The 18,441-nt window shown below is 45.1% G+C and overlaps 1 protein-coding gene across 1 annotated transcript in view; it reads right to left on the bottom strand.

Moving 5' to 3' along the window:
- LOC119168173 (achaete-scute homolog 1) overlaps positions 1-13,099 on the bottom strand; it is an 87,871-nt gene extending 74,772 nt beyond the window's left edge. Inside the window, exon 1 of the mRNA XM_037419577.2 lies at positions 12,229-13,099. Within this exon, the coding sequence (XP_037275474.1) occupies positions 12,286-12,834 (549 nt within the window). The 5' untranslated portion in view covers positions 12,835-13,099 and the 3' untranslated portion in view covers positions 12,229-12,285. The remainder of the gene's footprint in view (positions 1-12,228) is intronic.
- Positions 13,100-18,441: the final 5,342 nt, after the last annotated feature.

Below are 18,441 nucleotides of genomic sequence, written 5' to 3'. Positions count from 1 at the left end.
GCGCATATCAAAACGTGCCCAGTGTTTCTCATGAACAACTAACGCATGAGACACACTCACAGGTACAAGTACAGATGAACACGAATAAGCGTCTCAGTTGCTACTTCGCTGTGTCTGAAAAGCACACGCTTTGCGCAAACGGACACTGTGCAACGAGTGCAGTGACCTTTGTGCGCCCGGTAACTACAACAAAATCGTTCCGGTGAAAGTCCAAGGCGTACGACTGCCCTCCGCTCCCCCCCCCCCCCCCCGCGAGATGAGTGAGCGTAGGTCGGAGCGTCCCCTTTCCACCGGGCAAAGTACGTGTGAGAGATGAGAGCATGCGCCGCAACGTCGCGATGATCTGGCGACGCGCGCTCACTGCGCCATCTAGCTGGTAATGCTGAAAACACGATTGTAGTTGCCTCGAGATATCCATCACCAGCGTAGGTGGTAGATATAGATACGTTGCCTTTTGAACGTTCAAAGAGGTGCTGCTTCGGGGCTCTGTAGCTAACGCCTCGTACTCACAATTTAGTGTTCGGAGGTTTTGTTCCACGCACCGAAGTCTTTTTTTGGGGGGGTTAATTTCTTTTCTTGCGTTTCGATATATACATAGATACCAATATATATATACGGTGAATGATGGCGATGTCGACGCCCACGTCGCGCACCTGTATTGCACAGCTAGTTTTTTTCCTTGTCCCCGATAACATACTGTAAAACTGTGTAGGGGAAGTAAACTCACCTCAAACGCATTTCTGCGCAACAACGCACTAAATGCTTGGCTCAAATGCGAAAGAACATTACGAAAACAGAAGCGTAAAGCAATACAAATATTTGTCAAGCCACCCGTATGTGTTAAGTATCGTTGTCTCGCACGTGTGCGCCGTAAACAAAGGTCGTGGAAACGTGATTACTTGGCGCTTCTTCATACATCGCCGTAACAGCGATTACCTGCATTCAGCCACCACCCAGGTTCCCGTTCCCAGCCACTTCCTCCCGCAAACTGCTTTCTTTTGTACGGCAAACTGAGTAAATAAAGCACGGCTCAAGGCTGCCCATTGTGCCACCCATGTCTCTGCGGTTGACGCGACGCACTAACGACGTCCACTGAGTGCCGAACGACGTCGTGCGTTTGAAGAACCGTCGTGGCACAACCATAATGGAGCGAGCTCACGTCGATAATTGGCTTCACCGAGAACTGTCGAACTTCGTGTGTTTGCTACGGAAGTGAAGCTCGTTTCTCGCAGTTGAACCACGTGGTAAACTGTGGACTAGTAGGTATCAAACAATTTAACTTCTCAAAAGAAAACTGTATTCAATGAAGCAGAATCCTGTCTAGATTTTATTACAAAGGCAAATGTGTCATTACGCGACCATTTAGTTGGCCGTCTGCGTTGGGCCTTTTGAATTCTGTTAGTAACGTGTCTATTTTTCATCTCCTGAGGAGTTTAAGCAGTGCGCCGGAAACTGTTATGGAAACCCAACATGTACTGTCTATGTGAAAGGTTACTGACATTGGCAGGAGATGAACTAATGCCAGAATATACCTAATTTTCTTGTACTGATATTCTCTCCATTAACTAGTCCTCGGCGTCAGGGGCCTTGGTAGTTGTGCTCAATAGGCGGATGACGCAACCACGATGCGGAGGTCGGGCTTGGCCTGACTATTCCAACTTGGGGTTGGTCCAGTGCTCGTTCACTCAAGCATTCATCCTTCACCCCCATCTTGCACTGCAATTGCTCCCAGAATATACTGTCATAGCCACACGCAACAGATATTGTATTAGGGGCGAAGCTCCTAAAGCCATGCTTGCCTCTCTTGGTACGTAACCACCTAGTTCTACGACTCACTTAGCAGGTGCGGACGGACGGACACATAGACAGACAGACAGACAGACGGACAGACAGACAGACAAACAGACAAACAGACAGACAGACAGACAGACAGACAGACAGACAGACAGACAGACAGACAGACAGAGGGAGGATTCACGGTTTACATGTATATACAGGGTGCCCCAGTTCAATATAGCCAGAGTTTAAAAATATGCCGGCACACGCAATTACGACCGGACGAAATGCATGCTGCTCACCGTTGCCTGTAGTTAGACTAGTTTTTGTGTTCTGAAATATTGTTTAATTGAATCTGTTTGTTTAACTAACTTTTGAAGAAACGAACATAAATAAAAAAATTCAATGAGAAAGTTGTAGATCGGTTCACAAAACGTCAGAATACAGAGCTCCAACCTTTTTATCTGTTACCTATTAGTGTTTTTGTGCTATTTACAAATGCCTGCAAAATACAAAAAATACCACGCGATGGACCCACTCGCGGGCCAGTGCGCACGAGGATTCTAGTGCTCCCTAACGTTCCGCGTACGAACGATTCAAGCATTTGCCCCATTGTGCTGTCTCGACAGGGCCGCAACAATGGTGGTGAATTTGTGATGAACACGTTTTGCTATCGGGCACAAAACGATAACCACTGTGACTGCTTATCGCTGTCATGAATCGGTGCGAGAGAAGCGTATCGTTTGTACGCGGAATGTTAGGGAGCACTAGAATCATCGTGCGCACTCGCGCGCAAGCGTGTTTGTCACGTGGTATTTTTTTCGTAGTTCATGGGCATTTGTAATTGTCAAAAAAACACTACTATTTAAGAGATATAAATTTTAAAATTCTCTATTTTGACGTTTTTCAAACCAGTTTACAACGTTCTCATAGAAATATGTTATTGATCTTCGTTTCACCAGAAGTTGGTTGATGAAAGAGAAATTAAACAATATCTTAGAACACAAAAATTAGTCTTCCTAACTCCGGGCAACGGTGAACCACCAGGGATTCGGTCACGTCGTATTTATGTGGGTTGGCATATTTTAAAACTCTGGCTAAATTTACCTGAGGCACCCTGTATATTGTTTTTCGACAAAAAATTGTGCTTAGTTTGCGCTTTCTCTGTGCACCTGTGTTTCTTCTTGTGTTTCTGCCTTTTAGTGCGCATCATTCTACACCAATATGAATTGTCAACAAGCACAAGTGTCAACCGTCCTAAAATTCTATCCTTAATAAATTCGAAAATAAATTACAATATTTGTCTTCTTTTAATGAACGTTCAAACGCGTGAATGTTTTTTTCATTAGGTGGAAATAACTCGTAGATGTTTCGTAGATGCTTCAGCAAGCGAGAACTTGAAATTACTTTGCGACATGCTTTCTATCTTCGCTCCAGTTGGCAGACGCTTAAAGATCTTTCTGAGGTCGCTCTAACGCACCAAGAGACGACACTGAATCCAATTATTAATTCTATTGAAGTCACACGTAACTTAAAAGGCACTCATCATCTCGCTCTACGAAAGAGCGGGTCAAAAAAATCTCGCAAAAAGCCACAAAAAAGTCACAGCTTTGCCACAAAGCCGAAGCAATGAATGTGATAGCAAAAAATTGGAAGGTAACGCGCAGGATGGCAAGCAGATCGAAACGTGCCTCGCGTTTCTCACGCACAAATGGCGCATGAAACGTACTCATAGGTACAGATGAGCGCGAATAAGCGTCTCAGTTGTTACTTCGCCCTGTCTGAAAAGGGCACCCTTTTCGCAAATGGAGGATGTGCAACGATTGCAGTGACCTTTGTGCACTGGGTACGTGCTATTCACCCCATAGAGTTTCCCAAAATTAACTAGAGGGCACTCTGGCGCTGCGATTGTTCAGCTACCATGGGAATGATAGGTAGTACAAACATTTGCCTAGTCTTCGTACTTGCGGGCGGCGAATCGTGCTTGCGGCTTTGTCTATTGCTGGTTACGGTTTTGTTTTGAAAGAAAGAACGAACCCTTTTGAAGTTAGTGACCTGATTCAAGATTGTAAGCCTAAATGAATAAGGTTGTGAAGCGCAAACGGTGAACATTTGCTAATTGATGTTTTCGTGAAAAAACAGCTCCAAGCCACACGAACGTACACGAAGCCAGAAACAGGCCAGAAGTACGAAATTTGACAAATGTGTGTACTACCCATAATTTCTATGCTCGCTGAAACGCCGTGTGTTGCAGCTCCCATAGACACTAGCGCCAGAGTTCCCTCTAGTGTATATTAAGAAACTCTATGATTCACCCGACTGCATGATAAAAGCACGCGATCGAGCGTACACCCTCTTATTCTCTTCGCGGGCCAAAGTACGAGTGAGAGACGAGGGCTGCCGCAGCCACCACGTGCTCACTGCGTAATCTTGCTGATAATGCGAAAAACACGATAGTCCCCCCCCCCTCCCCGAGACGTCCGCTAACAAAGGTAAGTGATAGATATAAATAGCTTGCCGCTTGAACAACCACCGAGGTACCGAGGTACTACACGGTGGCTCATTTGTAGCGCTGCGCATTCATGATGCGGCAGTCCCACGTTCGATTCCGTGCAGCCGAGTCTTTTTTCTGTATTTTTTTCTTACTTACGTTTGTATATATATATATATATATATATATATATATATATATATATATATATATATATATATATATATATATATATATATGTGTGTGTGTGTGTGTGTGTGTGTGTGTGTGTGTGTGTATATATATAATGCGTCATTGCTGCGGTATCGTACGACGCCGTTGTCAAAACCTGCAGGTGCACAACGGCACATATCACACGCTGCAAGGGTAGTATACCTGCAAATCGCGTCGGAGCACTTTCCTTCTTTGGCGACTCGTATTGGTATTCAGGTCATTCCAGGAAGCAAGCAGCAGAGTCACCAAGTGCTAACAATGGAATAATCATCACAAACTAAGCCCAGACAAAGCGAGTATTTTGAATGAATTTTCTCATTCTCTAAAATATTATGAATTCGAATAAAACATTTCACTGGAGTAAGAAAGGAAGTTAAAATGATCACTTTGGATAGTTTGTACGTCGAACATATTATTTCTTCATAAATATCAATTGTTTGCACCGAAAATGCACGCTAATACGAACGAAATCACATATTTACTACCTAATGCTGTTTCTTCAGCGTTGGTTGAATGCACCTTTGCCAGTGGGCTAATAACGTTACTTCTTCATACCTCCGATGACTTCAACGGCCAACTACACAAAGTCAGATACGCTATTCTTAACGTGACCACAGAAATGACTGTATCCTCTTGAGACAGGCAAGTAAAGCCCACCCAAAGCGCGATAACCGACAGGCGCAAAAAAAAAAAAACTGGCAGGCGCAGCACATTCACGGAAGGCGCAGCACAGTCACAGTGAAAGCTTGAAGAGCTTTTTCAAAACACTAATTGGGTAACTACTGCAAGCATACTTACTTGATACCCAACAGGGCATTATTAATAAATTTTGGGGGATAGTAGACCAGCATTTGCTAAGCCATCTTAGCAAATGCTGGGAGGTATTTGCCAAACCCTTGCAAGGAATTTTGTACCAATTGTTCATGCCGTGGCTGACGACGATGAGAAATTACGGCTGAAGTCGGTATGCACCACAGTTAGTAGCTGAACAAGAACAAGCTTTTGTAATGGTTTGGAGCATTGGACGGCCCACTCGTTACGCTAGTCGCATTGTGCGACGACTGGCTGTTCTGTCGCTGTTTTAAAACGCTTTATAAATCGTAATATTGCGATTGCATGCTTTCCCTACATCAAGCCTGCCTAAGGCAAGTTTGCCAACAAGTCACAAGCACAGGCGTAGCTCAGTGGTAGAGCACAGGGTTGGCACTCAACTGACATGGGCTCGAGCCTTACTGTGTCATTAGTGCTAAAAACATTCTAATTTCGCGCTGTGTGGTTACGGACACAGGCTGCGGCGGCGGTGGACAATGCGTGAGACCCGAGCTGTGATCTCGTCGTGATCTCTGACTTCAAGAAAAAAAGCCAGAATGCGCTTACTGCAAGTTGATTTGACAACTCTGGAGCGTAGGCTAGCAGACGCTGCCTGTTGGCATTGCGAGAGAGGAGGCGTAGGAGAAGATAGATGAACGAGAAAAACCTGAATTTCGTAGCTTGACTGGCTCGATAACTCGGAAAGTAACAAAACAATTGGCAGCATCTCCACGGAGTAAATGATGGAGAGTGGGGCGAAGCGTTCGTCCATCCATTCGTTCTTGCTTCCGTCCGTCCATGTGTCCGTCTATGTGACCGTCCATGCGTCCATCCGCCTGTTCGTGCGTCCGTCCCTTCATCCGCCCCTGCGTCTGTTCATGCGTCCATCCATGCATCTGTCTGTGTGTCCGTTCGTCCATCTATTCAACACTCCAAGTGTCACGATCTTGCATCTTTTCTGCATATATTCCCATATAGAAGCACCACCATCCAGCGGACATTCCAAGGACTAAACGAGAGGTGGCACACGCACACTTTCTTACGGCTTGCGCTTCGGGTCTACTTCCAACCTTTAACCACTTCGAGTTCATGGTATATACTAGTTCACTGTATTCATGGCACTGCGGCCCAATGCTCGCTAAATCTTTCTAAAACCCAAGAGGTTACGCCCAGCGAGTATAACGTAGCAACCTTTTCCTTTTAGATAGTGCTCAATGTACATGCCAATGGCTGCTAATGGGAAATGAGTGACAGGAAAATTCGGCTTATACTTTCTTACGGCTTGCGCTTCGTATCTACTTCCCACCTTTAACCACCTCGAGTTCATTCATGGTATAAACTAGTTCATTGTATTCATGGCACTGCTGCTCAACGCTCGCTAAACTTTTCTAAAACTAAGGAGGTTACACCCAGCGAGTATAACGTAGCAACCCTTTCTTGTCAGATAGTGCTCAATGTACATGACAATGGCTGCTAATGGGGATTGCAGCGTGCGCGTTAACTAAAAGCTGAATGCTCCTGTCTCTTATTCTCTATTAGCAGCCATTGGCATGTACATTGAGTACTATTTTTTATAGTTCAACAACGTACAGAAGAAATCTTTCACCGGCACCACCTTGGAGGTCAAAAAGTTATACTTGTTACAATCTACAACGGCTACGAGGGACGAACGGGTGTCGTTATAAGGAGCTTCGCTCCTAAAAACCAAATGGCAGGCACCGGACAGCGACACCACCAAAGAAAGCACGCATGCGGTTCACCCCAGAAAAGAGCGGCGAGACAATAACACTTAAAAAGTGCCCGTCACATCTTTCCACACAAACTTCACGGTCGCCTCGTAACTAGAAGAACTTCGGTATAACAATAACATCAGACCTCAAATTGGCATCGCATATTAACAATGTCACCTCAAAAGCGTTGAAAAAGCTCATTTTTTTTTCTTAAGAGAAGTCTACGACTGGCCGCAACTAACGTGAAACGTTTAGCTTATACGACATTTATGAGCCCTCTTCTTGGAGAGGCTAACGTTGCATGGTTTCCGCGCAATGAAACTTATACGTGTAAATTGGGGGCATTGAAAGAAAGATATTTATATTGATTCATAAGTAATGATGAAACAGTCCCTCGCCATTCTTTTCCACTAACGCAGTCAGCGACTTCAACCTTAGCTATCTTTATTCGTTTATTTATATATCGTATCGTCAAAGGTTTTGTATGAAATTTTCATGAGAGGTGGGCGACATAAAAAAAGCCAGTATTAAAAGTAAAGGTTAAGACACAGCTGAGTTAGCATCTTGGATGGCATTCTTAAAGCGCGCGGAATTGACGATGACTGCCGCGTCCACCGGAAGGCCTTTCCAGTCTCTAGCGGTGCGCAAAAAGAATCACTGCTGAAATGATGTGGTGTGAGCCTATGGCGGAATCGCAGCGTTTTGGTGACTTGTGCAAACACCAATGTACTGGTTGGATAAGCTGGTTGTCACGTGTGGCTGAATGAAAGAATTTGTGAAAAAGACTGAGACGTGCAACACGACCACGAAGAGTGAGGGTAGGAAGCCATTAGAGCGAAACGAGCTCGTCTGAAATTTCCGCATCGTACAATACACAAACAACTAAAACTAGATGCCTCAAAATACATTACCTTTCATCAGTCAAGCATTGCCCCCCCCCCCCCCATAATCATTCTTACAAACTAATGGAGTTCTTTCCTGGTAATGATACCGGTCGGTTTCTATTTTTCCGCGTGTTGTATATGAATGAAATAGCCTACATCCATCCATAGTTAACACAGTATGAAAGACAGTTTTTGCGAAGTTATTCAAAACTTTAAAGCAATTGGTAAACAGTTTTTGTGTAATGATGTTTTTCAATTTGCATTATCTGAAGCTAGATTTTGGTACTGACGTTTGTTCGACTTCCACTTTTTTCAACACAACCTAATTCTTATTTTGTATGTGTTTTCTTGAGTTGCACATTTCAGTTTGTTGAAGAACTCTGCTTCATATTTCATTCATATTTTAGTGTTCTAGGTTTCAGTTTCAGTGTGTTTGTGTTTGTTGTATTTGTTGTTTATTCAAAAAGAAAGAAAAAGTGCTTCAATTTTTTATAGGCTTTGTGATGAAACTTGGATTGGTGTTAACGGTACGCCCAGCTGCTATGGTCTCTACATGAGTCTGGAAGTATATTAAAAAATGAATAAATGAAAACATTAAAAACGAAGGAATAAATAAATGACTGACACTGATTAACCATTCAAAAATTTTCTTTATAGCCATGAAACACAATTGCCATATACAATGTAGCATGTTAGTTTTAGACAACGTACAAGAACTTTCTGTTCATGATTTCTACTTGTTCAGAACATGTGGAAGACAAAAACGTAATCTTTACAGTCGGTAGTTTACACGAGGATATTGTCACATGCGAAGTATCTCTATGTCGAGTGAGGTGGCCAGCACGACTTCGTTGCAAATCAGCTAAATCACATAAGAGGGTACTTCGTGTGCTTAGTTCTGATTGAGAACTTCACAAAAGATGCCATTCATAACCTGTTTGCGAAGCAGGTGGAAGTTCTAAGGGCCCCTTTTTTTTGGTGAGACACAATATTATTAATGCGAACTAACAGGCAATGATGCCAGTGAAGGCATGACCCACCGCGGTGGTCTAGTGGCTAAGGTACTCGGCTGCTGACCCGCAGGTCGCGGGATCGAATGCCGGCTGCGGCGGCTGCATTTCCGATGGAGGTGGAAATGTTGTAGGTCCATACTCAGATTTGGGTGCGCGTTAAATAATCCCAGGTGGTCTAAATTTCCGGAGCCCTCCACTACAGCGCCTCTCATAATGATATGGTGGTTTTGGGACGTTAAACCCCACATATGAATCAATCAGTGACAGCATGGGTAATTTTATCGGAAGTACTTGTAATGTAATTGTGAAAAAAAGTGGGCCCAAAGACAAGTTTTCCAAAGCAGGCGGCGCACCTGCGACCTTCGAATAGCGCGTTCGATGCTCTACCAACTGTGCTACTACAACGGTGCGGCAATACCCCCGTACACATTATAGGGTATATTTATGTGCATTAAACGTGGGAGCAATCTTTTTCCAATAAGAATTTTTGTTATTTTTCATAACAACTAGTTTTGTTTATTTAGGTAGCATGCTTCCTGCTAAATTATTTAAGGATTATTTTAAAGATAACTTATTTGTCAGCACAAGGTCTCATAAAATGTTATACTTCGCAAAAAATGAAGCGCTTTGTCCGTTGTGTGACAGGCTTTCGATGCACCGCAGAGCATTTTGCACCCCGAATAAAATCGATTCATCGCGAGAATGGCTGGATGACAAGCTCTACTTTATTCCCGAGGTTGTGTCATTTGTCAAATGACCCTCCGTGTCCCTTCTCTGTCCGTATATAACAATAAGAACAACCTCACTAAAAATGGTAGTAGTTGAAGTTGTAGTAATATTAATATTAACAGTAACAGTTACTCAGGTTAATGTCTCTAAACCACCATATATTTTGAATATAAGATACACCGTAGAGGGGGTCCTGGAAATGTCGACCATTCAGTATTCTTTTATGTGCACCTAAAAATAGGTACGCGGGCCTCGATGATTATTGCCCCCATCGAAAATGCGGCCACCGCACCTGGGATTCAATCCCGTGACCTGCGAGTCAGTAGTCCAGCCAGGTAAATGAACGTTAACCATGATCTACTTACGGCAATGAATGAGCAAGAAACGGCATCGAAATCCGACATGCTTGAACAAGTGCCAACGTTTGTTTCGTTCGCTGATACGACCAGTGAATTCGCAAAAAGCTCGATGATTCGTCTGCTCGATAACGAAAAGTACTCTCTGCTGAATAATGTTTAATAATGTTTGGGCGAGTTAATAATACACGCACTTTGCTGGACTTTCGTTAACATGTGCTTTCGCTAACTGGTATCTTTCGCTAAATCTATCTATCTAGCCGCCTATGACTTTTAGCTCTCCTAGCCGCGTCGATAATGGTATCGATACCAAACGTGGTATAACATAACATATCTGTATGGAAAACATAATTAACTAGTCATAACATGAAAATCGTGACATGCATGTCACGAATATCATGATTTACATTTCATGGTCCTGCAGCTCCTGCGGTGGTTTCGTTCACATGGCATGTTGAAAAACTAGTATGGTAAAGCATTAATGCATATGGCGAGCACAAGCGACAGACTCTAACATGAAAATCATGACATGCGTGTCATGTAACAACATGACTACATGCCACACTCATGATGCGCTCGTGGCCGTTTCGGTAAGTTCACATAGGCCAAATTTGGTATTACGTGACGATAATGGATGACGAAGGCATGTGGCTGGTGCAAACATGATAATCATGGGATGCGTGTCATGCGAGAACATGACTACATGCCACAATTAAGGCGTCAATACATTTCGACTTGACGCGATGTGCGTGTTCGCCGGCGTTTATTTCGTCGCGTCACGCCGGCGTTGCCACGCCAGGCGCCGGCCCTGCCATTTACTCGCAGGCGCGCGCCGCTCTGCTTTGACGCATGCACTTTTCAGTGCGTCCGGCATTCCTCTGTCACGAAAATAGGTAGGAAAATAGGAAACGCATCGGCGCAAAATGCAGCATGTCGCACTGGTTGCCGCCGGGCCTTGCTGACAGACGCTGGTCGCACCTGGCGTCAGAATATAGAGTGCTAATTAATTGGGCCAGGTGATGATAGAATATCTAAGTGTACTACGCGGTAGAAAACACGAGACGGGATAGTCTGCGCTTGTCCTCGTCTTTTTTCCGTCCATGCTTTTCGCAGCGCAGTATACTTAGATCATACAGAGTGCTCACGTTTTGCTAACGTTGCGTCGGTGTGCCCAGCGTTCGCGCGCGTCAATGCTACACTGGTGTATATTGGGCCTTTCATGATGCGCTCGCGGCCGTTTTGCTAGCTCCACATATACCAAATTTGATGTTACGTGACGTCGTTGGATGAGCAAGTATATGACCGGTTGTAGCACGATAATCCTGACACGCGTGTCATGTTAGCACATCACAACACACCACGCTCATAACGTGCTCGCAGCCGTTTCACCAGTTCCACATATACCAAATTTTGTTATCACGTGACGCGAATAGATTACGAAGGTAAACGACACATCCAAGCATCATAATCATGACACGAAAGTCATGTACGGCATCATTTACCTCCACCTTGTAACGTTGTGCTGATTTTAAACTGACATATCAACATTTCTCATTCGGGCTTCGCATATCAAAGATTCTCATGATACGTGGGATCTGCCAATTTTTTATAGCGCAGGTCTTGGCTTTGAATGCAGCTATGAGTGGTCTCGCCGTCGGGGGCGCAGCCGATAGACGTGAATGAAAAATAAATAGCCGGAACCGATAGTGCTTCGAATCCGGACCCTCAACGTTACAGAATAGTATTCGGCCTCGGAGCCACGCTGGTCAAAAAAGACCACATACAAGCTTCATGTCCGGCAAGTATTTCGTTAGACAATGCAATGTAGCGTGATAGAAGAGTAAAATAACAACTAACCATCACGCGCCTGCGCATCGAGTGTGCTGTTTAATAGATCACGCCCGCTGCAAAGTGCTCAGCTACAATTCGACGTCGTCATCAGCCACATACATCATCAACAGGGTGCATATGATGCCTTTCAGATGTGTAGTGGGTACCACACTAATCCGCAGAAAAGATGAACGACGCCGTAGTGAGTGCTGCCCTAATTCGCAAAAATTAAGATTCATTGCGTAGTTGATATTTTTCGGGAAGCGAAAACTTCGAGCACATGCACTACCTCGCCATGACACGAAGCTTCACTGAAAATTTGCATTAAGAATTCGCATCTTAATCATCGTTTACTTGTTTTCATAGAAGCTGTAGTAAGCAAGAAGTTGCGCTCACCTTTTGACATCCATGCAGTCTTACGAAGCAGCGTGGTGCGATATGCAAACAGTGCAGTTAGGAGGTGTAGCCAAACCAGTGAGCCAATTCTAGGAAATGATTGTTTTCGTCTCCACCGGCATCCCTCGAAGCTTCAAGTTCATCCACTAGACTGATGGGTGACCTCACGGCATCTCTGAGAGTGTCTCCGGAAGCCCCGCCACAATGTCCCGTCGAGTCGGGGCTGGGACTCGGGTCTGACTCTGCCATGGACGACGGTGGTCTGAGGTTCTCCCGGGCGGCTTCTCCCAGCAGCTCCTTGAGCCTGGTGATGTAGTCGACGGCCGATCGGAGCGTTTCCACTTTGCTCAGCTTCTTGGACGCGACGGGCCAGTCGGGAAGGTGGGAGCGCAGGGAGGCGAATCCCATGTTGACCAGGTGCACGCGCTTCCGTTCGCGCTCGTTGCGTCGGGCCACGGCGGCCGAGTACGGGGCAGTCTGAACCCCGGTGTGCAGCGCTAGCCTCCGCGCGGCCGCAGCCTTGCAGCGCTGGTGGGAGCTGACCGAGTCCTGCGAGTCACCGCTGTGCTGCTGGCGGAAAGAGTCAACGGGGGGCGACGACGCCATGCCTTTGGCTTGCTGTGAGGTGCGCACACTTTGCTCGGGCAAATCGCTGGCCCGACGTGCGCGATCGCTTCCACAGCTGTCCGTCACTGGTGCGCACGCCTCCTGGTTCCAAGCTTTCGGAGTACGTCCTTCGAGTGGTGATCCATATCGCGTAATCTGTGCCCAGAGTCTGGCTGATGCCTCCCCGCCGCGTTCTCGACCAGTCGTCGCCCCGCTGCACCAACGGTCGCCCAGCCGATCTCGCGACGGGCAACCCACCAACCGTTCTCGTTCGGGGACGATACGCGTATGCCCCCGCTGTGTGCCCGGTGTTCACGTAAAAGGCCAGGTGAGGGTGGCCTGCAAAGGAGGGAGGGAAGCGCTCTCGCCTCCTCTCTCCCCGTACTTCCGTTCTTGAGAGCTTTCGTTTGTTTTCTTTTTAGACTCGTTCCCTACGGATTCGTGAATGGGACGGCACAGACTTTTTGTCGGGGTGTGTGAGGTCGGATAGGGCGGAGTCAGCCCAGTCTGCGATCGGCAGCCAACTGGACCAGTTGGGCTTCTTGCGCTCTGCGTCACTCGACTTCTCTCCGCGTATTTGCCTGATTAGCTTTCTTTACCCACCATGGGGGTTTTGTGGCCGTGGCGCGCTGATGTTGAGGCTTTCAATACTGACTCACGATACCAGTGACCGCGTACGAATGGGCACATTAGGCCAACGACCGCACGCGTCCAAATAGTTTCACTAGCTTGCCCGTCTTGCGACACCACTTGCTGGTGCCTGGCTTGTGCTTGCGTGTTCCCGCCCGTTTCTTTTTTTTTAAGTGCGGAGTATTATTGGCCAAGAAATTGAATGGTGTCGCCGCCTGGCGGCGACAGGCTTAAGCGAGCCTAGTGTGGATTGCTCCGTGCGTTGTCTGCTAGCACCGCCATGTTTGCATGTGCGAGAACGTCAAGCACATTCTCAAAGGGTAGTTTTTTTTCGGTTCCGCTAGCGCGAGTTTCGCTGCTTGTACGTATGCCAAAAACGACGTACGAAAGCATTTGGTCTTCTTCGGCTCTTAATGTTTCGTAGTAAGATCAACGAGTGTAACTTTCCGAAATTATGTGTATTGTCACCGTACGCTTCATTCGCCAGAATCATCTAACTGTGAAATGACGCTTTCTGCTTCAAGCACATCGTTAAATGTACTTAGAATCGTCCCAGACATGCGAACTAATAAATTGTGTGAGAATGCAGCATTTTAGCGACTCGGTTATAAACAAAAACTGTAGGCCATGCATTTACATGTTCTAAGGTGTAAGACTAAGGCACTGTAGTTCATCTAGTATGCGATTGGCTTTAGTTGTGCTTACCTAGCCGCACTACCTCTAAAAAAATATTTCCATCACGCACAGTTTCACACCTTGGTACCAAAATTTACTTAAAACGGAGTTGCCTTGCCCTATCTCAACTTGGGGAAAATTTTTCATGTGCTTGTGTAGATTAAAAAAGGCTTTCAAATTACCCCAATGTTCAAACTTAATTCAAACGGTATGCCTTGCATTAGGTTGTATAATTTCATAGAAAGTGTCACCTTTTTTTTCACATAGTATTCAGTGTTTGTGTGGCATTGTTATTAACTGAAGGAAGGTAGCCGTCATTTTTTTAAAAAAAAGAAAGCGAAAAGGTGCTCGCCCATGAAATAATCCGACTTTGCTTGTATCACTGTATGCACGAAATCTATTGATGAAGGATCCCTGCTGAGCTCTGGCAACCTCTTTAAAGAGCTCGTTTCACAGAAATTCTGGCGATGGTGCCGGCATCGTTAGTGCGGCGTGAAAAATCATAACCTTGCCGGGACCGAAAATCGGCCATCTTTGTGTGATCTAGCACTTCAGAAATGTTGCAACAAACACGGAATATTATGAATTACGGGACTTGGTTAGAATTAAACCCGCGTCGTTTGCGTGGCAAGTGTGTGTTCTACCACACAGCCACGCCTCTACTTGTGCATACAGTGAAAACAACTTCCTCAGCTTGGTAATGAAGCCAAAGTAACTTCATGCGTCAAGAACACACTCGTCCTATGTACGTTGTTCAAAATACAACATGAAATACGTCTGTAATATTGCGTGGTACAAGCGTACATTGCCATCGAGCGTAAGAACATGTGATTAACATGATTAACATGACTTTAGAGTTTAAAGCTAGTAACCAGCTACAAAAGGCACACACGCAAGTGCATTCTTAAGGCCACGTAGTGGGTGTGTAGCAGGATCGAAAACATTTCTTAAACGAACTGTTTGAACTACGCATCTTGGAAAAACTATGCCTGGTGCGTCGCTTTATTTTCCATTGGGAGCCTCTTGCCAGCGCGCAATCTCGGAGGCCATGCCACCTGTCGCTTGTTGCCACTGGACTCCGTGTGAAACCCGTCACCCCCAAACCGTTCAGTCACGTGAACTTACCTTGGCAGCTTTTTGGAGGCCACTGTGAGAACTTTGCTGTGTTTGCAAGGGGTGGTCGTCAGAGGCGCTCGCCTACGTACCACAGGAGGAGGGTAAATTCCCAGGGTTCGTGGCTCACGTTCCCGGCGTAGTACTTCTAGGAGGCATTGGTTTGAAGTACGCACTAGGAACAGAATATCGCGTGCAACACTTAAAGGCGCGACGCTGTAATGGTCTAGTGGCTAAGGTACTCGGCTGCTGACTCGCAGGTTGCGAGTTCAAGTCCCGGCTGTGGCGGCTGCATTTCCGATGGAGGCGGAAATGTTGTAGGCCCGTGTGCTCCGATTTGGGTGCACGTTAAAGAACACCAGGTGGTCAAAATTTCCGGCGCCCTCCACATCGGCGTCTCTCATAATCATATGGTGGTTTTGGGACGTTACACCCCACAAATCAATCAATTATTTACACTCCATTGGTTTTAATAACGTCCCCTGTACATTCCTTGGCATTACTGTCTGTTGGATCTCATTAATATTGTGTCAAAACACGGAAAAACGAGCCCTTGGGTATACACTTCTTTCCCTTATTTCATTAAACGAGGGTCTCGTACTGCCAGACTTGGTGTAATTAGGTTGTAAACGAGGGACTATTGATCAGCTACCCACTCGTAATAAGTTCACGTGCTACGTGTCGCCAAACATGCGCGTAAAGAGTGTTTTACACTCGTCGCTTGGCTTATAGATGGCGCTGACTGACACTCCTACTTCTAAATTCACATATAAACCCAAAAAAGTGGATGGAGGGAAGGCCACTGTAGTAGCTCAGTGGTTAGAGCATCGAACGTGTTATTCGAAGGTCGTAGGTTCAATTCCTGCTCACGACTGGTTATTTTTTCACCCAGTTTTCTTTCTTCCTATTTACATTCCATTTGTTCTAATAACGTCCCCTGTACATTCCTTGGCATTACTGTCTGTTGGATCTCATTATTATTGTGTCAAAACACAGAAAAACGAGACCTTAGGTATACACTTCTTTCCCTTAATTCATTAAACGAGGGTCTCGTACTGGCAGACTTGGTGTCATTAAGCTGTATACGAGGAACTATTAATCAGCTGCCCGCTCGTAATAAGTTCACGTGCTACGTGACGCCAAACATGCGCATAAAAGAGTGTTTTGACACTCGTCGCTTGGCTCATAGATGTTGCTGACTGACACTCCTACTTCTAAATTCACATGTTAACCCAAAAAAGTGAATGGTGGGAAGGCCACTGTAGTAGCTCAGTCGCGACAACGCGGATTACTGGAAAGGTGAAGCAGAAACCCCAAGGCAAAAAACAAATGCCTGGGGTGGTCGGGATCTGTCTATATTCGCACGTGCGAATGTATGCAACATGTTTTTGACATCCATGATCTGGTATGTCATGCAAGTTATCTGTATGTCACGCGTCAATGTGCAGATGCTTAACAGGATTTTTGCTGTGTTTGTGTGGGAATTGCCGTGGGAACGTACAAGCCGATGTATAATATTCCAGTCCGTTAGCAATGGCGGACTCGGTGTATGTCATTTATTTATAAGACAAGTTGTCTCTCGGTTTATTTTCCTTCGCGATCAAATAAACAAATTTCTGCAAACAGTGATAAAAGTAAGGCTGTCATCACGCATCCCAGATTTTGTTGTTTCTACAAACAGTGATATGTGCCGATATGTGACTGGTTTTTTGAGAGAAGTTATACAGTCTTTTGAGTTTTTGAAAGTGCGCTTTTCGCTGGAATATCTTGCCACTGTTAAGCGAAAAAATCTTTACATGAATCTCCATGATGTCTTGTTCCCAACACCTTTGTACAGATCTATGTTCAAGGGAGGACCCAAACAGGACGTTTTGAATAGGGTCAAAAAGATGAAAGTAAAAGCAGGAGCAAAAACTTTCTTTTTTAAATTGCATTCCGAGACTCTCCCCGTAAAGCAGTGGCTAGCAGACAAGGGAATCGATGTACCACGGACAACCAATTGTTTACTTTGTAAAACACCTGAGACAATGGACCATGTGTCTATTCATTGCTGGGACGCTGTCTTTCATTGCGACATCCTTCAAAGAACATTGAAAAAAGATCTCCCCATTACAAGCCATGGCATTCGTTTTCTCTGTGTGAATGATGACGACGGCATACCATATGACATGGTTATGTTAGTTAGCCTTCACAGCATCTGGCAGACCACAATGGCTTACAGACATCTTCACCAGAACATTCGTCCTGACCGGGAGAACTTCATTGCAAATATGCTGTATATCACTGAGGTGTAAAAACAACAAGAAGAACCTCCCAGCTGGCTAACAATGTTAGAGGAATTGTGCAACCTGAAAAAATTTTAATATGAGCACTTCGGATCAAATATTGGTCCAAGTGTATTTTATCATTCATGTTTCTGTGTGAACACCTGTAAAGAAAAACAGGTAATAAAAAAGCTGTGGTAGCGCAAAGGTTAGAGCATCGAACGCGTTATTCGAAGGTTGTAGGTTCGATTCCTGCTCACGGCTGGTTATTTTTTCACCCACTTTTGTTTCTTCTTATTTACATTCCATTGGTTCTAATGACTTCCCCTGTACATTCCTTGGCATAACTGTCTGTTGGATCTCATTAATATTGTGTCAAAACACGGAAAAACGAGCCCTTAGGTATACACTTATTTCCCTTATTTCATTAAACGATGGTCTCGTACTGGCAGACTTGGTGTCATCAGGTCGTATACAATGGACTATTAATCAGCTGCCCGCTCGTAATAAGTTCACGTGCTACGTGACGCCAAACATGCGCATAAAAAAGTGTTTTCACACTCGTCATTTGGCTTATAGATGGCGCTGACTGACACTCCTACTTCTAAATTCACATATAAACCCAAAAAAAGTGGATGGAGGGAAGGCCGCTGTGGTAGCTCAGTGGTTAGAGCATCGAACGCGTTATTTGAAGGTCGTAGGTTCGATTTCTGCTCACGGCTGGTTATTTTTTCACCCACTTTTCTGTCTTCTTATTTACATTCCATTGGTTCTAATAACTTCCCCTGTACATTCTTTGGCATTACTGTCTGTTGGTTCTCATTCACACACGCACACACACCCATATTTATATATATATATATATATATATATATATATTTTGAATTACCATGCAGATAGCACATAAGAAAAAGATCGTATTTAC

This window comes from Rhipicephalus microplus, unplaced genomic scaffold (assembly GCF_043290135.1).
Source record: "Rhipicephalus microplus isolate Deutch F79 unplaced genomic scaffold, USDA_Rmic scaffold_12, whole genome shotgun sequence".
NCBI classification, from domain to species: Eukaryota; Metazoa; Arthropoda; class Arachnida; order Ixodida; family Ixodidae; genus Rhipicephalus; species Rhipicephalus microplus.
Note: the sequence above shows the minus strand (reverse complement) of the source record. Positions and strands in the feature narration are given on the sequence as shown.